Raw genomic sequence first — 25,055 nt, 5'->3', positions numbered from 1 at the left:
GAGCTAAGATTTCCCTTGTGCCAGCCCATTAAATAGTCTCATGGCCAGAAGTCTCTCACAATTTGATTGTTAATGAGGAATTCCCAGGTTCCTAGATCAGAAAATACTACAGTCCTATTCTACTCTCATTCTGACTGAAATGCCCTTTGAAATGATCTGCAGTTCTCCTATGAACTAAATTGACTGAACTGAATTGGTCTGAAAAATCAACTATTGCACCTTAGTGTAAAAGTGATAAACAAAATAATAAGAGTTTAGGGCCAGAAAGACCACTGTAGTCTGACCTGAAAACCATAAGACTAAAAAAATTCACCAAATAATGCTTTCATCAAGCCCATCATTTCTTGCTGAGGTAAAGAACTGCTTTCAGAAAGACACCCAATCTTGACTTAGGCCACTAATGGACATTCATTTAAAGGTGCAATGGGCTCTAATCCCCAGTCCCAACAATTGTGCCTCCTGCCATGCCACACATGCATGGCAGCATGCTGTAATTCAGATCAGAAGTCAGATCCTAATTGCAGCCTACTTGCCAGTGCAAGGGGAACATGGCATCATGATCCCAGGGTCCCCTTACATCAGCAAGTTGAAAGCTGGGTGCCTGACAATCAGCTGACTGTTGACTGGCTCCAGGACACCACCAGGGCTCAAACCAGGTCTGGCCAACAATCAGCTGATTATTGGGTACCCAGCTTTCAACTTGCTAGTTCAAGTGTTGGTGCAGTCTGGGAGGCAGCCAACAATCTGCTGATTGTCAGCCGACATGTTAAATTTAAAGCATGGTGGAAACTAGCCACAAAAATATTGTACATTTTTTTTTGTAATATATTTGTGGCTGGTTTCCATTTTTGTGATGCCATTAATTCCCTGACCATGTGGCTGGATTACTATTTAAGACACAATTAACAGACGAGTTATGTCTTAAGTGTAACATCTGCCAGGGGCCTTAAAGACATCCTGAAATGGCAAATCTGCTTCAATGGTTAATCACCCTCACTGCTAAAAGTCTGAACCTTATTTCTAGTCTTAATTTGTCTAACTTTAGCTTCCAGCAATTAAATACAGTTTGGCCTTTCTCAGCCAGAATGAAGTGCTCCCTCCTGTGAGAAATCATCTCCCCATATTCTCCTAATCTCTTACTAAAGACTGTAAAACCAATTCAGCTTTTTCACAGGTAAACCAAGATTGAGATTCTCATTTTTCCCATTCTATGGAACTGTGATGAAATATATTTTCACCAAACCAGCTAAATTTTACCCTATATGAAATAAAGTTTTTAAAAAATTAAAATACTCACCAATATCATGATCACTTTGGTCATAAGCTGAGAACTCAGGATAAAGGATGTACTTCTCTATTTCAAATGTTTGTGTTACATCTGTTGTCTTATTAAATCTATGCTGACCCAAAACAACCTTTACAGAGGAACTCGGTGGACTAAATAAAAGGAAAAACACAATTACAAGGGGAAAGAGGTTGCCCTTCTACAGAAAAATAAATCCTCATGCTTAAAGTCAAGAATCCACACAAAAAAAATTACTATAAAACAATAATATGAGAGTCATGTATCTGCCTAAGAATTAAGTATGTCTATACATGTGCTTCAAGGGCAGGGGGGTGCTTTAATTAGAGCGGTGCTAAATAAAGTGGTGCCCAGAGCGTCTCATGCATCAGCATCCCCACACTTCAGAATGGTGTCAGAGGTGCTTTATCTGAAGTTGATTCAATTAGCTTTAGATAAAGCACACCCACCACCATTTTGAAGTGCAAGGACACTGATACACGAGACGCAGAGGCTGGCTGGAGTGCCATATTTGCCAGACTCCAGCAGACTTGATTAATCACTTAAGACTTGATTAATCAAGTCTGCTCCAATGCACTGTCATGACAAGAGCAGCCTCCACACTCATGTACAGGCACCCTAGGGGCCCAATTCAACTCCCACAATAGCCATAGGAAAGATTTCAGTGGGACTTGAAGATTAATTTCAAATTAATCACTACAGCAACTGAAAATGTCATGATGGAGCTCTGTCTTTCTTTCTCTCTTATTAAGATGTGCTCACTTCCAAAATAAACAGGTGACAGATATCTCTTGCAATGTACACCAAGATCTAAATCAGAATAGGTTGTCTCATTTTATAGGGAAAGAACCCAGCCCGATATTCAGCTTCCACATCCTTTTACCTGACACATTTGAGTTGAATTCATAGGCACTAACTTTTATTTTTGTCAGGGAAGAGGGGGAGGGACATAAGATAATGGACATATGGAAAGCTTACGCATTTCAGGTGAAAGCCCTCTTCCTGAGGGGAGCCAAAGCCCTCAGGCCCCCACGTACTCGGCACCTCTAGCTGAAGTTAAAGTACAAAAGGCCTGGAATCACATACTAACTTTACAATCATTTGGCATACAGAGCCCTTCTTTCTGGTGTTTTACCTCATGATCACATAGGGACAGCAAAATCTTTAGAAAATTATCCCAATTTGTCAGGGGTGGGTATTATAAGGCTGAGGCGAGCCTCACCTGCCTGACACCTTACTTGCGTGCACTGTTGCAGAGAACCGGATGGTCTCAACACTGCCTATCACAGATGTTGTTCTCTCACCCGCCATGTCTTGATGTATATATTTTAACATTTGGGAGTTGGGTGTAAGCTGAGTGATGATTCTTCCCAGTCTTCCCCTGAAGGGGTTTCTTCACAGGGCTCCTCCTCTCTTTACACCCCACCCTTACCACATCCCTGATGACACGCATCTAGGCTAGGATCTTTTATTGCCTAAATATGCTGCTGGTAATTTATAGTTTCATAGATAGTTTCATAGTTAGTAGGGTCGGAAGGGACTGGAGCAGATCAGCAAGTCCGACCCCCTGCCATGGCAAGAAAGAGTACTGGGGTCAAACGACCCCAGCAAGGTGATTGTCTAGACTTGTCTTAAAGACCCCCAGGGTAGGAACTAACACCACTTCTCTTGGAAGTTGGTTCCAGATCCTAGCCACCCTGACAGTGAAGCAGCGCCTCCTGATGTCTAATCTGAACTTACCCTCTGCCAGCTTGTGACTGTTATTTCTACTCACTCCTGGTAGTGCTCAGGGGAACAGGGACTCCCCCAATGTCTGCTGGTCCCTTCTGACTAGTTTGTAACAGGCCACTAGACCCCCCTCAGCCTTCTCTTGTGGAGGCTGAATAGGTTCGGGTCCCGTAGCCTCTCCTGGTAGGGCCTGCCCTGCTGCCCCCTGGTCATGTGAGTGGCCCTCCTCTGGACCCTCTCCATGTTGTCCACATCCTTCTTGAAGTGCAGTGCCCAGAACTGGACTCAGTACTCCAGCTGCAGCCTGACCAGTGCCACATAGAGGGGGAGGATCACCTCCTTCGACCTGCTTGAGATGCATCTGTGGATGCATGAAAAGGTGCGGTTGGCCTTCCTGACTGCATCCCCACACTGCCGGCCCATGTTCATCTTGGCATCAATGATGACTCCAAGATCCTCTTCTGCCTCTGCACTGACGACAAGGGAGTTCCCCAGCCTGTAGGTATGGTGGTGGTTCTTCCTCCCCAGGTGCATCACCTTGCTCTTGTCAGTGTTGAATCCCATCCTATTCTCATCTGCCCACCCCTGCAACTTGTCTAGGTCTGATTGTAGCCTATTCCTTCCTTCTAATGTGCCCAGATCCCCCCACATCTTAGTGTCATCAGCAAATTTGAACAGGGTGCTTTTTATGCCCTTGTCCAAGTCACTGATGAAGATATTGAACAGTGCCGGCCCGAGGACTGAGCCCTGGGGGACCCCACTACCCACATCCCTCCAGGTCAAAAATGACCTATCCACCACCACTCTCTGGGTGCGGCCCGCCAGCCAGTTGGCGACCCATTTGACTGTGTAGGTGTCGATACCACAGTCCCCCAGTTTTTTAATGGGAACAGGGTGAGAGACGGTGTTGAAGTCCTTCCGAAAGTCCAGAAATACTATGTCCACTGCTACCCCTGCATCTAAGGATTTGGGTGACCTGGTCGTAGAAGGCCACCAGGTTGGTCTGATAGGACCTGCCTCTAATGAACCCGTGTTGGTTGCCCATAAGCATAATCTCCCCTGCTGGCCCCTCGTGGACATGTGCTAGAATAATTGCAGGCTGGCTTACCAAATAAGGCTCATGAGTTAAGTCCACTTATTCAGACTCTCTGAGACCAGCCTTCAATTAATTCCTTATAGGCCCCAGGGTCCCTCAGTGGAGATAAGTACATTCTAATTTTAATAGGCAAACCTCTTATCAGCTTATACCCCAGGTTCTGGGGTCCATCAAAATGAAATCAATTCATTCCCAGTTCCTGGGTCATTTAAATTAAATCACACCTCCATGGATGCTTCAGACAATCAATTAGAGTTACATCCTCCCTCCAGTTCTCAGGTGAATCTACTCAACGATCAATTTAATCAGAGTAGTTACCCTGTCTCATTTTGTAAGGCTCTGGGTCAATGAACATTTGCAGGGAGTGGATCTTGGCTTTCTACTGCTGTCCCAGCCCAAGAAAAGAAAGAAACACTATCAAAAAAAAAACCAAACAAAGAATCATAGAAATTTAGGGTTGGAAGAGACCTCAGGAGGTCATCTAGTTCAACCCCTGCTCAAAGCAGGGCCATCGCCAACTAAATCATTCCAGCCAAAGCTTCTAGCTGGGTATGGAAAACTTCAAAGGATAGAGATTCTATCACCTCTCTGGGTAACCTGTTCCAGTGTTTTACTACCCTCCTAGTGAGGCAGCTCTTCCTAATATCTAACATAACTTAACTTGCTTCAACTTGAGACCATTGTTCCTTGTTCTGTCATCTGCCACCACTGAAAACAGTCTAGCCCATCCTCTTTTGAACCCCCCTTCAGGTACTTGAAGGCTGCTATTAAGTCCCCTCTCAGTCTCTTCTTCTATAGACTAAATAAGCCCAGTTCCCTCTGTCTTCCCTCAAAAGTCATGTCCCCCAGGCCCCACACCATTTTTGTTGCCCGCCACTGAAGTCTCTCCAATTTGTCCAAATCCTTCCTGTAGTGGGGGCCCCAAAACTGGACACAGCACTACAGATGTGACCTAACCAGTACTGAATAGAGGGAAGTAATTACTTCCCTTGACCTACTGGCAACACACTTACCAATGCAGCCCAGTATGCTGTTAGCCTTCTTAGCAGCAATGGCACACCGCAGGCTCATATTCAGCTTATTGTCCATTGTAACCCACAGATCCTTTTCTGCAGGGCTGCTGGTGTACGGAATTCTTCTGTCCTAAATGCACGAATTTGCACTTGTCTTTGTTGAACCATATGAGAGTCATTTGGGCCCAATCCTGCAAATTGTCTAGGTCCCTATGAATCCTAGCCCTACCCTCCAGCATATCTACCACTCCCCAGAGCTTGGTGTCATCTGCAAACTTGCTGAGGGGGGACTCTACGCCATCTTCCAGGTCACTGATGAAGACATTGAACAAAACCAGCCCCAGGACCGACCCCTGGGGCACTCCACTTGACACCGGCTGCCAACTAGACAGCAAACTATTAATTACACTCTCTCAGCCCAATGCTCCAGCCAGTTTTCTATCCACCTTACAGTGCATTCATGCAGCCCACACTTCCTTAGCTTGCCTGCAAGAATGCTGGGGGAGACCATATCAAAAGCCTTGCTGAAGTCAAGGTAACCTTCGTCCATCCATCTCCCCCCATCCACAGAGCCAGTTTGCCCTTTTCCAGTTACCCAGTACCTCTCCTGATTGCCATGAGTTTTCAAAGATGATGGCCAATGGCTCTGCAATCACATCAGCCAATTCCCTTAGCACTCTTGGGTGTATCCCATCCACCCCATGGACTTGCATATGTCCATTTTTTCTAAGTAGTCCTTAATCTGTTCTTTCACCACTGAAGGCTGCTCACCTCCTTCCCAAACTGTACTACCCAGCGCAGTAGTCTTGGAGCTGACCGTGCCTTTGAAGACTGAGGCAAAAAGGGTATTGAACACGGCAGCCTTTTCTGCATCCTCTGTCACAAGGGTGCCTCCCCCATTCAGTAAGGCACCCACACTTTTCCTGGTCCTTCTCTTCCTATGGACATACTTGTAGAAACCCTTCTTGCTCCCCTTCACATCCTTGGTAGCTGGAACTTCAGTTGTGCTTTGATCTTCCTAACTTCATCCCAGCATGCCTGAGCAATGCTCTTATACCCCTCCCTAGTTGTTTGCCCAAATTTCTACTTCTTTAAAGCTTCCTTTTTGTGATTTGGTTTACTGAAGTGTTCCCTGCTATCCACGTTGGTCTTCTGCAATACTTGCTAGTCTTCCTGCACTCTGAATAAGGCTTCTTTAAAGTACAGCCTCAAGTACAGCTCTCTTGGACTCCTCTCCCCCTCAAACTGGCTTCCATCTGGATCCTGCCCATGAGTTCCCTGAGTGAGTCAAAGTCTGCTTTTCTGAAGTCCAAGGTCTTTACTCTGCTCTCCATCCTTCTCTTCCTCAGGTTCCTAAACTCGATCATCTCATGGTCACTACTGCTCACGTTGCCATCCACTACCTCATACGCCATCAATTCTTCCCTATTTGTGAGCAGCACATCAAGAAGAGCAGAGCCCCTAGAAGTCTGCTCCAGTATTGGTACCATGAAGTTGTCCCCAACACTCTCCGAAAACATCCTGGATTGCCTATGCTCTGCTGTATTGCCCTCCCAACACATGTCAGGGTGACTGAAGTCTCCAATGGGAACCAGGGCCTGTGACTGGGAAACTTCCACTAGCTGTTTGATGAAAGAAGAGGAGCAAGGATTTTTAAAAAGGGGCTGTGCTCCTGAAAATTCATGTACCCACTTGTGGTGGCTGCACCCTCACTCTCCTTTTCTTTGCCATCCTTCCATTCTTGCCTGGCTGTTCTTGGGCAGTCCTCCTATGCAGCCCATCCAAGGCTCTCTTTGTGGTCTTCCAACCACTGTTGCCAGTAGGCTCACCCACTTCCTCCACAGTTGACCACTTGCCACTGTCAGCTGAAAAGGCCTCCAGAATCTCCCCTCTCTGCCAGCTGCAGCCCTCTCCAGGGTCAGAAATACTCCTCATCATGCTCCATCCACCATTCTGGAGGGAGAAAGCACTGCAGAAGTGCATTGGCCCACTCATGGCTCTAGCTGGGTTTTTCTCGGCACCTGCAGTAAGTATTTCCCATACAAATTCCTCAGGCCTTACCCCCTGCTCTGGGCTCTTCCCCTTACACTATCCACAGATATAAATTCTTGGGTGAGGATCAGGCTAACAGAAGTATTGGTAAATCTGTACTTCAGAAACTCCTGGACAGGCCTCAAGCAGTATCTAGCACTACATCAAGGTATATTGTAGACACATACAGGAATCTATCAAGATAAATCCATCAGGGCACTGAACTAACTGGAAATGCTATATTCCAACAGATTTTGCTACTATTTATTGTGACTCCTACCTTCCTTTTCAACTATCAACCTCTTTAATCACAAAAAACCATAACTCTTATGTTCACATATACATAAGCAAGGACAATAAGCAGGAACTACCTGGGGAACTGAAAAGATAGAACTGCCTTTTTGAAGTTGCTGGGAAATGTCCATATGCTAACTAAAGTCTCTGAGGTTAAAAACAATGAGTTTTAAACTCACTATTGCTGAAAGGCCCATTGGAGTTCCATGCAGGTAAGTCAGCAGTGAATTTAACCTGTAGTGGTTTTGACATCAAAGAATCTGCGTGCTTCAAAACTTTCTATTATACAAGAAATGCCCACTGCCAGGGACTGTGCAAAAATACACAGTAGCCCCTCATAGCAAGTTTTCCTTATCATCTTCATATTAATAACCAGTTCTTTCCAGCATAGATGCATAATGCCTTCTCCTCTGGTACAGAAGAACAAGAAGTAATGTATTAAGTGGAAAGAGGTGTAATTATCTGACTGGTGCCCTAGAGTATACAGTTTTCATAAAGCAAGTATTATACTTCAAGGATGAAGATTAGAGATGTCATTTTAAGAAGAAGGAAGAGAAAACAAGATATCAAAGGACTCTTCAAGAAACAGCCAAGGCAGGAGATTTTTTGTTGTTCTTTCCTATTCAATATGCCTCCTTTCAGAGAATTTTGTGGCATACAAAGCAAACCAGAAGCTTTCCACATCCAAGACACACATCTTAAAACATCTTATATATGTTAAACTAACATATTGCAACTTGCACATGCTCTGGTATTTTATTCATTAAGGGTCAGGGAAAAAAAGGAGGATTATGCAAAAAATGAGCTACACAGGTATCTATTGTCGCCTAGCGGTGAACTGCTAAAACTGTAGTAAGCTTGTATGCACTAACCATACAGAAGAGTGTAGAATAGGACAAAGTTATTATTGAAAATTTCTATGCAACAAGCCACCAGCTGGAAGTGGGTGGAAATGTCCTGAATAGCTGCCAAAGTTAATAGCTATTTCACAACATTTGGAAAACAAAGACATTGTGGCTAGAGCTCCACATGCTTAACCACAACATTCATGATGATATTATTACCTCTTCAAACCATTGGCATATGTATTCTGGTGTAAGGTTTTCCGACACTCTTGGCTTCCTCACTATGCAAGGAACAAGGGGTACAAAATGATGTCATATTTTTCCTAGTCTGATCAACTTGATATTAAGAAAAAAAGTATCTAGGTTTTATAGAAAATGGAATATTTAAAATGAAATATGTGCATATAATATACAACATTTCACCAATCTATTTAATATGGAAGTAAATACTATCAAGTCCTTCTTACAGACAAGAGCAGTGAAGTACAGAAATGAATGAAAGGCAACATACAAATCCTGTGTCTGAGCCTTCTGACTCCCAATTTTGAGTTCTATCCACCAGACAGTGCTGCCTCCCCTCAAAAGCTCCAGAAAATGCATTCCTAACATCTAATATTGCCCACGTAAATACTAAGGGGCCCGATGGGCATCAGGACAGGGGGGCACCAAGGGCACCAACTGCGGGGCTCAAGTGTCTCTATACTAATGCTAGGAGCATGGGGAACAAGCAGGAGGAACTTGCATTCCTGCTTCCAAACAAGAACTTCAACTTAAGTTAACTGAAACTTGGTGAGACCCTACCCACAATTGGGCAGTAAGCATTAAGGGCTATAGGCTGTACAGAAGTGATAGAGTAGGGAGAAAATTGGGGTGAGGGTGCGGGTTGTTGCTCTCTATGTGAAGGAGCAATACACATTTTCCATAATGAAGGTGGGACCAGAGGAGGGGCAAATTGAGGTATTGCGGGTCAGAATGCAAGAGGGTCGTGGGGAAAGGAATTTGGTAGTGGGAGTCTACCACAGACCGCCACAGCAGAAGGATGAATTGGACCTGGAATTCTCTAGACAGCTCTCAGAGGCTATATGGTCAAGGGACGTGGTTGTCATGGATGACCTAAACTACCCTGTCATCTGCTGGGAGGAGCAGTCAGCTAGATCCAACCATTTACGTAGGTTCTTAACCTGCATACATGACCTTCACCTAACACAGGAGGTATACAGGAGGGGAAATGCCCTACTGGACTTGGTCCTGGCTATAGGGGATGACTTGGTGGGGGATCTACTGATACAAGGTAACCTAGGGGACAGTGACCATCACTTAATTGAATTCACCATCCAGCATAGAATGGGAAAGATAACCAGTAGGGCAGAAATGCTAGATTTCAGAAAGGCTAACTTCAGTGTGCTCAGAGATTACTTAGTGAGTCACTGAAGAACAGGAGCATTGGTGAGATGAGAGTCCAGGAAAGGTAGTCGTTTCTAAAGGAAGCAATCCTACAGGCATAGAAGGAAATAATCCCATTGCACAGGAAAAGGGGAAAAGGTGCCAAGAAACACTTTTGGCTGAATAGGGAAATCCAGGAAAGTCTAGGGGCAAAAAAAGAGGCATATAGGCTGTAGAAGCAGAGAGTAGTTACCAAGGTGGAGTATACCTACTTGGCCCACACTTGCAGGGAGGCAGTCAGGAACACCAAAGCAGAAATGGAACTTAGGCTGGCAATAAAAATTAAAGACAACAACAAGTCGTTCTTCAGGTATATAGGGAGTAAAAAGAAGGTGCAGGACCCCTACAGGACAAACTAGGGCAAATAGTGGTAGACAGCGGGGACAAGGCTGAGTTCTTCAATGAGTTTTTTGCCTCCGTATTCCTGAACACGGATCAACAAATCTCCCAGTTGGATCATAGACAGGCACAAAAAGGAAACTAGCCCACCAACCGTTAACACCAACTTAGTGAAGGGACACTTTGAGGGTCTGGATGTGTTTAAGTCAGCAGGCCTAGATGATCTTCATCCAAGGGTGCTGAAGGAATTGGCCAGTGTCATAGTAAAGCCATTATCATGACTGTTTTAGCACTCTTGGTGCTCAGGTCAGATCCCAGAGGAATAGAAAAGGGCCAATGTGGTCCCTATTTTCAAAAAGGGGAGGAAGGAGGATCTGGGTAACTATAGACCAGTTAGTCTCCCCTCTATCCTCGGGAAAGACTTTGAAAAAATTATTAAGGATCATACTTGTGGGAGTCGAGTTGGAAAAACAATGCTGAAGAGCAACCAGCACAGATTCATAGCAGGTTGATCCTGCCTGACTAATCTGTTTCTTTTTTATGACCAGGTCACAAAATGTTTAGATGCAGGAATTGAGGTAGATGTCATCTACTTGGATTTTAAGAAAGCCTTCGATACGATATCTCATCCTATTCTCACAGATAAACTGAGTGGCTGTGATGTAGATGATTACGCGGTCAGATGAGTGACAAATTGACTTAAGGGTTGCACCCAGAGAGTGGTGGTGGATGGGTCAGTATCAACCTGGAACTATGTGGAGGTCCATAGGGCTTGGTCCTTGGACCTGTGCGGTTCAATGTCTTCATCAGTGACTTGGATGAGGGCGTGGAAAGTGCTCTGTCTAGATTCACAGATGATACCAAATTATGGGGTAAAGTTAACACAGTAGAGAGTAGGGAATGAATCCAGGTGGATCTGGACAGGTTGGAAAAGTGGGCGGAACAGAATAGGATGCAGTTCAACAAGGACAAGTGCAAAGTGCTACATCTAGGGAGAAGGAATCACTAGCATGCTTACAGGCTTGGGAAGGACCTTCTCAGCAGCACAACAGTGGAAAGGGATCTTGGAGTCATTGCTGACACCAAGATAAACATGAGTCATCAATGTGAGAAAGCAATCTGTAAAGCTAACTGCACTCTATCACGCATTGACAGATTCATGTCAAACAGGTCCAGAGACGTAATACTTCCCCTCTATGTGGCACTGGTCAGGCCACAGTTGGAGTATTGTGTCCAGTTTTGGGCACCACACTTTAAGAGGAATGTGGGCAATCTCAATAGGGTTCAGAGGAGAGCCACTCGTATGGTTAGGGGCCTACGAGGAGAGATTGAGGGCCCTGGATCTCTTCAGCCTCCACACGAGAAGGCTGAAAGGTGAGGCTGAGAGGTGATCATGTAGCCTCCTACAAATTCATCAAGAGGGGGACAGCAAGGAATAGGAGATGCTCTGATTCATTCACTGAAAATCTTTTATTTGAGACACCCTTCACAGATTTTGTCACTTCCTTTGCTTTCTGCCTTGTTTACTGTTCTCCCTTTACCCAGATTGTCAATATTATCATTTTACTAATGTGAAAGAATACCTAGTTATCTACCTAAATATAGTTATATAATCATGTGTGGCAGGGCATCTTTGGTGCCCACCACTTTAAGGGGCTGGAGCAGGCTGTAGAGCAGCCAACAGTTGCAGCCTGGCCCAATTGGCAGTCACATGACTGCAAGAGGGCCCCTGGTTTGGAGAAGGGCTGGGCAGCCTCAGCATAAGCCCAGGCCTTAGGAGATAAGCCAGCAGTTATATCTAGGGAACCAAAGGAACAACATCATTCAGCCTGCAGACTGCAGCTCCCAGAACATCTGGAGGTCAGAGTAGGAACTATGAGGATAGAGGAGGTTCCTGGTCCTGGGACATGACCTGAAACTAAAGTGTTCCATTTGGGGAAAAATAATCCACAACACACCTAGGCTCAGCAGTGCTATGCTTGCTAGCACCACATCTGAACGAGACCTGGGTGTCGTGATAGACAACAAAATGAACATGAGCCATCAATACAATGCTGTAGCTGGCAAAGCTAATCAAACACTGGCATGCATCTACTGAGGTATCTCAAGCAAGGCTAAGAATGTCATCCTCCCTCTCTACTCAGCCTTGGTGAGCCCACAGTTAGGGTTCTGCATCCAGTTCTTACCACCGCACTTCAGGAAGGATATGGAAAAGCTCAAGAGAGTCCAAAGGAGAGCCACACACATGATTAGAGACCAAGTCATATGAGAAGAGGCTGAAGGACTTGGGACTGTTCAGCCTGGAGAAGAGAAAACTCAAAGGGAACTTGGTGGCAGCCTATAAGTATATCAAGGGTATATATCAGGGCCTGGGGAGCATCTGTTCACCAAGGCCACCCAGGGTAAGACAAGAAATAGTGGCACAAGCTGATTGAGGATCACTTCAGATAGACATAAAAAAAAAACTTCTTTACAAGTTGAATGCCAAGGGTTTGGAACAGGCTCCCCCTCAGACATGGTATAGTCATCCACCCTGGCACTCTTCAAAAATCATCTTGACGCCCATCTTGCTGGGGTCATCTGATCCCAGCAGTCTTTCCTGCCCAAGTGCAGAGGGGCTAGACCTAATGATCTGTAAGGTCCCTTCCAGACCCTAACAACTATGAAACTATGAAAGTACACCCTGCTGGGGTTAGATGGTGTGGTGGGGCTGACTGTGGTGGAGCAGTTTCCAGGAAATGTCATACCTGTGCCTCCCCAGTGAAAGGCAAGGATGGGGTGCCAGAAAGCCTCAGTCCCTACTGCCTTGGATAATCCATGGAGCAGAAAGTCTAGGGGAGCACACCGTGACAGAAAAGCATAGGGCCCAGGTCCATTGAATGGGGTCTGAGGCAAGGTCCAGACACATTGACAAACATCTGAGAACCAAGGGGCATAAGGGCCAGGAGCCCAGTGAGGGGCAGAGCAGTGGCCCCAGTGAGGCATGGAGTAGTGCCCCAGAGAGGGTCCAGAGACCAAGTTCAGCCCAGTGTGAAACAGAGAGCCAGAGGCCGCATTGACGTGGGTCTGTGGGGGCCTGAAGGACTGTGCATAGGCTGACCAGAGAAGAGGTAGCCAGAGGCTGCATACAGTAGGCTCCATGGGGGCCTGAAGGACTGAGTGTAGACTGGCCAGAGTGGGGAGGCATGAGGCCCAGGTATGTGTGAGGATGCCTGAAGCCAAGTTTGGGCCAGAGGCTGAGTGCAGGCCACCTAAGGGGCCAGGGGAATGATAGTGGATCTGGATGCTATCTGCAAGGCATGGGACAAGGTGTAAAGGGAGGTTCAAAGTCATGTATTTGGCCCTTGGCATCGGGGAAATAAAATGGGAAGCCTCCCACATTTTCTATCTGTTTGATACATCAAGGCATGGCAGATGAGGCAGGACAGATTACCCTAGACAGGTGGGTGGACCAATGTCATTATTGGCCTTGAGTCAGCCCCCTGTCACATAATGTCAGACCAAAAAAATGCCCTTGAGACTTTTGCATCTGGAGCTGTTTGGCAGGACTTCTACCATCTTCTTATGCTATAATACCAAGTTAATTCCTTGAGATCCATACACCGTAACTATTTAATATAGAAAAATCTAATAGAGCAAGAACAGTTGCTTCATTAAAACAAACAGAAAATTAGATCTCACTCTCACAGACAAAGGAATTCAAACATTTCTTTGACTCAGTCTAATTCCCAGATTACTTCGCTTTTTCTGTTCATAACAGTAATGAGATATGTAATCAGATAAAGATAATCAACCTCTTGAACAAATGACAGTTTTACTCATATTCTTTGCTGTAACTTAAGGATTATTCCCTCAGTTCATCAGTATACCCTAACTGGATGAAGCTTGCCTTTTCACTTCCTCTCTGAAGCTCATGTGTATTATTGTTGTCTTAACTTTAAGAACTACTCCATTTATCTCTTGAGCAGGATATTTCAAGGCTATACTATCTGTTTAGTGGTAATTTTTTATGAAGGTGTCTTTTAGCAAAAAGTAGCTCTGACATACAAGGCATTCTAGAAATAAGACACTATTAATACACTAAACTTACCTGTTATAAAAGCAATGAGCAGCTGACACTACCCAACAAGGATGAATTAGGCTCCCAGAACAGAAGCTATTTCCTATATATAAGGCTGCTAGCCATGGGTGAGACCCTGGCAAAGAGGAAGATCCCCCAATAATCCTAGGTCTTATAAACCTTCGCTTTTTGTGTCTTCTCCCACAAGCTCTTCTGACAACTACAAAAGTCTCCACATTATCTGGGGGTGACGGCATCCTTCTCCTGCTTTCTGAAATATAAAATGATATGGTAAGTATCACACTGCATATATTTAGGATGTCTAAAACTGGCGTTTTCATAGAAGCCTAAAGGAATTTATGACCTATTCTACCTATTAGGCAACTAATGAACAGATAGATATCACATTTGTCCCAGGAGAAATACGTCGGCTCAGGACAAATAGAGTGGAATGAGGATCACACTTGTTCTAAGTTCAACAGCCTTTAGTGTCCTCTTCCTTTTCACTTCCTGTCTGAATTTCATGCAGAGAAACTGCATGATTGAGGACTCCATTCCAATTCCAGACCCCTCATTGCTGGGAAAGACTGGTGACAATTCATAAGACAGAAATAATGTATCATAGAATCACAGAAAATTAGGGTTGGAAGGGAACTCAGGAGGCCATCTAGTCCAAACCCCTCCTCAAAGCTGGACCACCCCAAATACATCACTCCAGCCACAGCTTTGTCAAGCCAGGTCTTAAAAACCTCCAAGGATGGAGATTTCACCACCTCTCTAGGTAACCTGGTTTCACAGCTTCACCACCCCCCTAGTGAGAGAGTTCTTACCTAACCAACCTAAACGTCCCTTGCTGCAATTTAAGACCGTTGTTTCTTGTTCTGTTATTTGCCACCACTGCGAACAGTGTAGTCTTCATCCTCTTCTTACCACCCTTCAGGGAGCTGAAGTTTGCTATCAAATTCCACCTCAGTCTTCTCTTCTACAGACTAAATGAATCCAGGTCCCTCATCCTTTCATAAATCATGTGCCCAAGCCCCCTAACCATTTAACCATTTTCAATTGCCCTTAATTTTCAGATATCAAGCAGAGTTTGTAGCTCTGACAGAATGAAAAAAAAACCTGCTTCAATTTTTTTAGCCAGTGGAAAATATTTAAATAACTGAAAGGTCATTTTACATCTTGTCTTTCCAGATTACCCACTATTTTAATGCACCTTCATACCAATTAATAATCATGGCAATTAAATAAGAATTTATAGAAAGAACAGACTCTTGATCTTTAAAATTCATTTACTATAGAGCAATGTTTAGTTTAAAAACAACCGGAAGAAGAGTCAATGAGTGCAACGACATGCTAGTTTAGGGTCTGATCCTGCTACCTTTACTTTTACACACAGTCCCATTGACTTGTAAGGACTTGCTTGGTTAAGGATTATTTGTGTAAATACTTAGAAAAATGCTTATCAAGGATGATAAGCATTAGAAAGCAATTTAGAAGAAATTACAAGATTACATTTACCTACCACAAGATGGAATGTCACAATATTCCCAAGACAAAGTATTGTCCTTCAGGATGTAACACCAGGGCTTCTCATCATTATCTGGATTCCTGATAAGAGAATACACCAAAATCATCATCCAGAACTTTACTTAGTGCTGCATTAACATCAACTATTTTACTCTTGCTTCATCCATAGGATTGATTCTGCAAGGATCTGAGCAACTTAAACGTGATCCACCAAAGTGCGCAAGCATGTGTTTTCCCAATGATTTCAGCATGGCTACTCCTGTGCTTGAAGTTAAGCCTATGCTGAAGGCAGATTTTTAACATTATCTAGAGGTCTAAACAATTTTCAATCTGACCTCAAGTACTTTGCTGGATAAGAACACTCAGGTCGTTTAATTTGGTTGGACAAGGTTCTTTGGGTAAATCCGATATCTTTTATTAGACCAGCTCAAATAGTTGAAAAATTCTTCTTTGTAATCTTTCAGGTACAAATACCCTTCGTCAGTTTTAGTTGTAATTTGCCATATTTGGGCCAAAGGTCTTAGCTCTTTGCTTTAGCAAGCCCTCAAGTAAGCCCATTAAGTAAATAGAAAAACTCAGACTTGCATGTTGCTTCAGTCCAAGAGTTGGACACCAAGGGCCAGTGGACTTAGGCAACCAGGTGTGATCTCTTCTTATCCACTCAAGACCCTGAAAACACAGCGAGTGTATGGATCCTCGCCTGATTTACCTATTCTATAATAGAAATTCTGTTTGTGTTTTAAGTTGTTTAAAAATTCTCTGTATAAATCACATCAATAAATAAAAGATCAACTTTCAAAGCTACAAAAAGGTCTTCATGATAATTGGCAACAAAGATATGTGATTCAGGTAAACAAGGCAGTGGAAGGTCAGGGCTAACAGGGCTTAGCCCCCCCCAAACACAGGCAGCCCAGGCACAGGCATCAGACAGCTGCAGTTGGGTGGGGAGGTGCACACAGACAGAGATGAGCAGCCAGAGCCTGCAGGCGGCCAGGAACTCAACTCTGCCCGGCCACGTGTGGAGCAGCGCCCAGCGAGTAAATGTGTAGATGGGAAGGGGCACAGAGAAGGGAAGGCATGTGAATGTGGGGCACATGAATGAGGGGGCACGTGAATGGGGCCCTGAGGCAGGTTGTGGTGTGTTTGCTGCCTGGGCAGCTCATCCAAGGGCATGGGAGGTGGGCTCCCACCCGCATCCCCAAGGCAAGCACAGAGATGTGCCACCCCAATCTGTGCTGTGAGTCAGCAGAGGGGGGCCGCCACTGTGGGCTGCACTCTGTACCCCACTGCTGGTGGCCCAGCAGCTACGTGATGCCATGCGATTCCTACCACTGGGCAGACAGTGTAGCCAGTGCGCAGGAGGCATGTAATGGTGTGCTGCTCCTGGGGCACCAGCAGTGGGGTGCCGAACCCAGCCCGCAGCAGCCCTCACACAGATCAGGGGACACGTGCCCCTGTACCTACCTCAGGGGTGCACGCAGTGGCCCCTCCCCCCCCGACAAGCTGCCCAGGCAATGAGTGTCCCACAACCCACTCGGGCCCCAGGGCCCCATTCATCCCAGCCCTTGACCCTGTCTCTGCACCACTCCCTTCCTCACTTCAGGGACCTCAATCTGCCGCCCCCCACCATGCTCCTTCCCTGAACAGACTTCCTTGATGGGGGGGGGAGGGGAGGACACATTCAGGCCTCCTCAAATCATATTTTCTTCCTCCACATATGACAAGGGCTGTAGCCCAAACATGATTTGTCAAAAGCTACATGCATTCTTTTTAAAGCTTCTTCCATCTTGCTACAACCCTGTAAGGCCTCAGGTATTTTTAAATTCTTACAACAGAAGCAGCAGCATGGGTTGAGTCTTCTCCCCACAGCAATGTTCCTAGATTAGAGTGTTTGAACAAGATATCTGTGGTTTTACATTGTGCTGGACATGCCCATCAATGTCTTTAAAAAAATAATAAAACTGTGAAAAGGGGTCTTCATGGTTTCTTTATCGGTGCATGGACACACAGAATGTTTACACCGGTGTAATCTGCTTTTACAATAGCATAAATGTGCAATGGACACACAGAATATACCCGCCACTAGTGTATGTCACCACTCTTGGGTAGAGGTATCCCATAGAAAGTAAGAAATAACTATATATTTCTGTTAACTCTACCAATGTACAGTTTAAATGCCTGCAGCTTGTGAAGTTCACCCTGGAGTAGCCCTTGCCCAATACAAACAGGCTACATGTGAGGTGCTATAATAGTTTTCTCACCTGCAATATGAGAAGGGTCCCAAGCCTAACTGCACCGCTTCTTCAACGGTGTCAACATGAAGCTCTTGGTAAAGGAAATTTGAATTCCAGGAAATGCAACTGTGTCCAGAAATGGTCTTCTTCATAACGCCCCTGTACTTGGTACCATTGCCGGTGTAACATGGTTGCCTAGGAACTGGACGAAGCGTGATACAGTAAAAGCTGTGTTATCCAGCACTTTACCATTTAGAATGCTCTATTAACCAGCATCTGTCCCACCGTGGCATTTCCGGTTTCGCCGCTGTCAGCCAAGTCCCACTTCTTCCTCGTGGACCACAGCCCAGGGCAAAGCAGCCTGTGCGGGTCCCCCTTCCTCTCCCCTGGCACACTGACGCCAGGGAGTGAAAGCCCTGGCACACCAGACGCAGCAGAAGGGGTGGCGGCCGAACAGGCAAAGATGCCTTCCATGGTGGGGGCTGGAGATAAGTATAACTCTCAGGTAACCAGCACCTTTGAATAACTGGCACCCTGCGTTTCCCATGGATGCCATATAACAGAGCTTTTACTGTATATTGATCAGAAAGCAGGACAAATCAAGTGCTAAGAAAATGCTTATTTCATCCCAATGTTCCAAATTAAATTTCCACACACTAAAAGTCAATGAAGGCAGTTCCAGTGCCTTTGCAATAAAGGTATAAAATATGGATATAAACCAGCAAAAATAAAACGAACCACGTGTTACACTTACTTTGCCCAGGCATAAATGTTTACACAAAGTGCAAGTTAGTGGCATCATGTGTTCAACATAAATGACAGCCAGTAACGAGGAAGCTGCTGGAGAGCATGAACTCTTGCTAAAGCATTTAAAGGGCCTGATTACAAAAGGGTTTCGAAAACCTCTAACATGTGCAGCTTACCACATGCAAACAAACATGCATTTTGCAAATACTAACATAGCTGACTGAATTTTCACATACAAAACCAATTTGCTGTCACCTGTGCACTAAACAATTGTCCAAATGGGTCTGGCACATATTTATGCTACCACCTGTAGAGGCAGCTGTTCAAATCTATCAATAGCATACACCAACAACAGCCCTTGAAAAGCATATGGGGAGAGCTCTGTACACACTAAATTGCACTAAATGAAAAGGCAGACTCTGAAAACCCAGCTCATGGTTTGCTTCCTTTTAAAGTCAATGCAGAACCATTTCATGTACAAGCAGGACTAACTGTGAAGAGAAGCTATACAGTACTTCTCTTCCTGGAGACTTCTGGGAGTATTATGTATTAGGCCTGTGCAAAGTGGACACTATTCGCTTCTAATTGGGATTTGGGTGATTCTAATCACTGTCCCGAATCAATTTGACAGAACCTGATTTGGAGATTTGGCTGCTGCTCTCCCCACCCGCTCTTCTAGCCCCAGCTCCTGGCACTTTGAAAAAAAAGCCTCAACTCACTGGGTGCTGCCGGGCGGCGGACAATCCCTGCTGCCCCCCAACTGTCCCACACCGTATGGGGGGCTCTTCCGTGAGCCCCTCAAAGCCCTGAGGCCACTACAGGAGCTAGTGAGTTTGTGGTTTTTTTGGTTTTATTTTTCTTAAAGGGCCAGAGCTGGGGCAGGTGGGGCAGCCATGGTGGGGGCTGGGTGTGCTGGGGGGAGGGTCAGGGGGCTCATAGTAGAGATCCCCATGCAGTGTGGGGCAGTGGGGGGGCAGTAGAGGTCACCTCCCCCCCCACCAGGCAGCACCTGGTGACTCAGGGCTTTTTTTTTAAAGCGCTGGGAGCTGGGGTAGGTGGGGGTCATGGGGCGGGGCTGGGGGAGAAGGCGGGAGTCGGGGGGGGTTGGGGGAGAAGGTGGGAGATGGGGCCTAGTTCAGGCCCCTCCATGGTCCCCTCCTCCATCCTCCAGCCTCCCCCCCTGCCCACCCCCACCCCTTACTTACCAGCTCCAAGTCCAACTCCAGCTCCCTGCAGCGGGTGGGAACTGCCCAAATCATTGAAGCTCTCCGGCCCTTTTCCAAATCAATTCAGAGAGCTTCAAATTGATTTGGACCTTTTTTATTGGTCCCCTGATTCGATCTGGATTTGGAGTTTCAGCACCCGAATCAGCACTGCCCTATTATTTATCCTTGACATTTGCAGGATTGACCTCATTTCTCACCATAGTTATATAATGGATTTAAACACACAACACCACCGATTGAGGAACTTCTGACAAATGTACAACCAGGCACCTCTATTACAGCACGTGTCACAGGCAGATACCTGCCAATGTTCTGTGGATTTTGAGGAAACACAATCACATGGGAACCAAGGCAGAGTATCAGGACTGAATGAGCTAATAATAATGGTAGCTATTCTTCAGGTTACCACTTCAATGTTTCAAAGTGTTTGGCTCCAAGACTGCACTATAGCCCATTATAAAAGACTTTTGCAAAAACTGGATCTGTGGCAAAGTTTGGATTCCAAAAATGTCCAAGATGGTCTAATGCAGAGTTTTGAATTGGATGCCTTTCTATTTATAGTCTGCTTGCCCCGTAATTTTTAGTATGACTTATTGGAAATGAACTGCATACATTTTAAAAACAATTACAACACTATAAAAAAAGCTCATTTTGAATAAATAAGCTTATCAGTCATTTGATTATTCTAGCAACATTATCCTAGTCTGCAAAGCAATAATTTCAGGGCAACACAACTTTTTATATATTCATGAAGGCTGCAGGATAATAAAAGATTATCACTGTTGACCAAAAGAGCCAGGTTTGTTCGCTATATCATCCCTCCAGCTCCATTTAGCAAGGGATGCAGGTGTAAGTTTTAATTATACTGTGTGTGAACATGAATTAGAAGGAAAGAGGAGAGAGGGACACTTGATAGTCCAGGTTCTGTAAGGTTCTAACTATGGAGAACCCTCAAACTTCACTAGCCCCTCAAAGAATTGAACTCTAACACATTTACTTTTCTGAACTTCTATCTATCCATATACAAATCATTGAAGGAGACAGCTGGAAGTGCTGGACTGCCTGGATGCCTTTCTGAATTTTCCATGGTGTTCTGCTCAAAGGTATAAAAAAAATGACCCCAGCAAAGTGGATGAGTTCAACAATAATAATGTTCTGACAGTATTTTTAAAGATTATTACAGAAAGAAAGTTATGGGTCACTGTAGCAGGGCACTAGGGTGCCTGCAACTGATAACATGAATATGGGCAGCTGCCACTCACCAGGGCAGCACAGGTGTGGGTTGCTGGGACAATCCCAGAGGTCAGCTGACCGGAAGGGGGCAGGGCCTGGCCTTTATAAACAGCCTAGGCTGAGGCCAAAGGGCAGTTCCTTTCTGGCAGCTGTGAAGAAGAGAGCTCTGCTGGGAGTAGGCAGAGGTGGGAGACCTGATGACTGGAGCAGTTCATGGGTGAGGCTACTAGGCAGAGGAGCCCTGGCGGAGAAGGAAAATAATGATGAGCCAGAAGGCTTAGGGTTTACGTTTTAAGCCAGGAGGCTAGATTTTGAGTTGCCGATTGGCTGAGGGATTTTGTTTGTTGTTAGACTAGAGGACCGGGTGAGGCTATAAGGGGTGGAGGAGGCCTCATAGGAGCCCCCAGTAGCGTGGAGGTTCCTGGTGCCATGGGAGGGCACAGCAATCTGGTGCCAGAGAAGGCGTAGCAGTTTGGCGCTGGAGAGTGGTGCTGTGTTTCAGGGTGTCCCAACCCCAGCCCCAGTGTGGGCAATATCAGGAGAAGCCCAGTGTGGGCATGGGCAAGAAGCCCCAATGAGGCGTAAGACCCAGGAAAGGGGTCTGGGGGCCAGGTAAGGCCGAGGCTGCCTGAGCCCCGATTACGGGAGTCATGAGCAAAGCCCCAGTGTGGGCTAGTGTGAGGCACAGGCCCCAGTGGGGCGTAAGACCCAAGAAGGGGGTCTGGGGGGCCAGGTAAGGCCAAAGCCACCTGAACCCCTGATTGTGAGAAGCCCAGTGGGCGCAAGACTCAGAGAAGGGGGTCTGGGGCCAGGTAAGGCTGAGGCTGCCTGAGCCCCGATGGCGTGAGCGCAAGCCAGACCCCAGTGCAGGAGGGGGTGAGAGCATACACTGAGAAGCCCCAGGAGGGGGTGATGCAAGTGCGGGGGACAAGCCGTGTGGGCGACAGTAGGACTTATGGGTAGCCCCTAAGGCTAGAGTGCACCGGGGCAACTGGACAGATCATTGGCTAAGTTACATCAAGGCACCGTGTCAAAGCAGATAAAAAAGGCAGCCTCCCCCAAACATCTAAAACATCGTGGCAGGTGGGATCGGTGAGGGTGCATGGACACCCCCTTGACATGGTAGCCAGGGGGCGCTAGGGGAGGTCATGGCACCCCTAGAGGTCATCCTGCCACAGTCACTTAGCCTGTAATATCCTGTAGAGAGAAACCCAGGTTCACAAAGCTATCCTGTTTTTTAAATCAGACTTCCAATTTTCTGCCCTCTATTTCCACAGGGTCATACACTACTAAACCAATTTCTAGCAGTGCCATGGTTCACAGAGGCTCTTAATGGGACACCTCATCATATACACCAAACCCAAAAGGAAAAAACTACCAGAGACTAACACCTAGCCAGCAAATGTTTTGAAACCAGGGAAATATCATCACTCTAATTCTGACCCAAAACAAATTTTTGTAGACCCTCAAATAGTTTTGACTCTCTTTATTCACTATTCCTTCTTCTTCTGTGCTCTCAGGGCATACGTGTGCCCAATGCCGGCTCTGACACGTTCTAATTAGAATGACTCAGGGCAGACTTGATTAACCGAGTCTGTTGAAGCATTCTGTTTTGAACAAGCTTTAATTAAAGCACACCTGCCACCATTATGAACTGCAAGATGCTGAATACACAAAACACAGTCCTAAGAGCCTCTCTAATTAACTCCCATCTCAGAGCATGTGAAGAGATGCCCTCAGTTTCTGCATGCTGAAACAGCTTTTTAAGCCTCTCTCTTGTAATCCCATCAACTTGTTCATGCACCTTTTTGAAATCCATTTCAAACACTACTTGGTGTTTGCAACTCCTGTGGATTCTTGAGTCTCCTTTGTTGTAGTCTCTTTACTTTGGTCACAGTTTCTTTCACATGTTATTACTGTCTGCATTTTGTTTTGGTCTAAAGCAGGCATGTGCTGACAATTTTTCCACTTTCATTTTTTCCAGTGCACTGCAGCTCTTACAGGCTATGAGATGGAGGTTATATCACCTTCCTCTGATTCAGGAATATCTTCTCCATTGCCTGATTGACCTGTATGTAGTATTTGGCCCCTAACAGTCCGGGTACTTTGCCCTCAGGGGATGAATTTCTCTTTTTCCAACATGTTTGAACTCTCATCTAGGCTAGGCATTCATCCATCTAGGATGATAGGGGGAAAAACATTAGGGTCTGATGGGCACTGGAATCACCAAATCGTTCTCCTCATATATTACCTTACTGTTTTTCCAGATGTAGATACAACTTTGTTGCTACTGTATCTGTGTGACAATCTCTCCATGGTGCTTATCTGCATACCGCCATTGGGATGCAAGGCTGGATTATGAGGACCCTCTCTTATCTGCATATCCTCTATTGGTATGGACAAGGGAGTAAAAACACTTTGTGCTTCTTTTGACTGTGATAAAATGTATTAACTGCTTTTAATACTCTGAATATAAGAGGTCAGGGAAATCAGGTTTGTGTGCACTGGCCCTGCCTTCTAAAATTTTAAATTTCGTAAAGGGACTGATGTTGTAAGAGAAAGTCAAGTAAATGTAAGTAAAGAGTCAGTGTTCACTATGACTTGGATAGAAATCTAAGGTGAAAGGACCCCCAGCTAAGGGGGAGGGACCCCCTCTCTCACTATGACTTTTGTGTAGAAGTCTCAGGTGAAGGGAATCACCAGAAGAGGGAGGAGAGGCTTCAGATTGGGGGCATGGTATTATATTTCAAATATACATCCTAACATAAAGGGATAAGTACCAGTAACATACAAACCTCTTCAGTGGGTTCAGTCTAAGCCTATTGCATACTTGGTCTTAGAGCTGTAATCCTTAGCAAATAGAAGCCTGTACCTGCCAGGTCCTGAAAGAGCTGCAACTGCATCTAAAAGAACTAGGTTGCTTCTGCAATAAGAATAGCAGTAGCACCTCCCCCCCCCCGCCCACAGTGGTGACAAGCAGCAAGGAGCAGTGCCCCAGTGGGAACAGCCACAGGCCAGTCAGCATCCCTTCCCCACCTCCCCCAACCTTGCTGCCACTGCCAACAATGCACAGCCCCAGCCCCAACCCCAGCCTGCCCCATGCCTGCTCCAGGCTCACCCCAGCTGGAGCAGGCCAGGAGGAACCCGTGCACACAGTCATGATCCACCCCAGGAGCAGCGGCAGCAGCCGGGCAGCTGCTGCTCCACAAGGGAGGGAAAAGTGGCCCCTCTCCCTCACCACTGCTGGGCCCTTCTTACTGCAGCCACCTGGAGCTCACACCTGGGCAGCCCTGTGCCTCCTCTCCACCACCATCACTACTGCCTCCAGGCCACCCAGTGGGGCAGCAATGGCAGTGCAGAGGAACCACAGGGCAGCCTGGGCACAGTCTCTGGGCAGCTGCAGCAAGAAGGGCCTGGCAGTGGCAAAGAGAAGGGGCCACTTTTCCCCCATGCTAAGCAGCAGCTTCTGCCTGGCCACTGCCACTGCTCAGCATGGGCAAGTGAGCCTGGAGCAGGCACAGGGTGGGCCAGGGTCAGAGCTGTGCACATGGGTCCCTGCTAGTACCATGGGGATGAGGCCAGCAGCAGCCAGAAGGACCCACCACCACCTGGGCTGCCTAGAAAGACAGTCCAGCTGTGGAGCCAACCCAGCCCCATTCTATGCCCAGGGGATGGCAGGACATGCCACAGGCCAGCGCCTGGGCCAAATGGGACCAAGGGACCACGCAAGCCATATTTTGCCTACCCCTGGGCTAAGAGCTACACCAGCTCTTCTGACTACATTGTGTGGGACTACGCAAGAACTCTGAACCCATTGACTGTGCTGAGGGATCCTGATTATTAAGAGGTTCTTAAATCTGTCTGTCATTCTATTTGGTGTCTGGCAGAAGGGTTACATAGGAAAGTATAAACCAAACAGAAGTCCTGGTAGAA

At 46.1% G+C, this 25,055-nt stretch overlaps 1 protein-coding gene across 1 annotated transcript in view; it reads right to left on the bottom strand.

The window, feature by feature from the left end:
* The window catches only part of HGFAC (HGF activator), a 97,895-nt gene that overhangs the window by 15,799 nt on the left and 57,041 nt on the right, over nucleotides 1–25,055 (bottom strand). The window contains exons 8-11 of the mRNA XM_090035492.1: nucleotides 17,944–18,118; nucleotides 15,678–15,763; nucleotides 14,183–14,423; nucleotides 1,298–1,437 (exon numbers count right to left, since the gene is read on the bottom strand). Coding sequence (XP_089891618.1) covers nucleotides 1,298–1,437; nucleotides 14,183–14,423; nucleotides 15,678–15,763; nucleotides 17,944–18,118 — 642 coding nt within the window. The remainder of the gene's footprint in view (nucleotides 1–1,297; nucleotides 1,438–14,182; nucleotides 14,424–15,677; nucleotides 15,764–17,943; nucleotides 18,119–25,055) is intronic.

The sequence above is a fragment of the Crocodylus siamensis genome, chromosome 2 (genome assembly GCF_052110815.1).
Source record: "Crocodylus siamensis isolate JL-2025a chromosome 2, ASM5211081v1, whole genome shotgun sequence".
Taxonomy (NCBI): Eukaryota; Metazoa; Chordata; order Crocodylia; family Crocodylidae; genus Crocodylus; species Crocodylus siamensis.
This window is presented reverse-complemented; position numbering and strand designations above follow the sequence as displayed.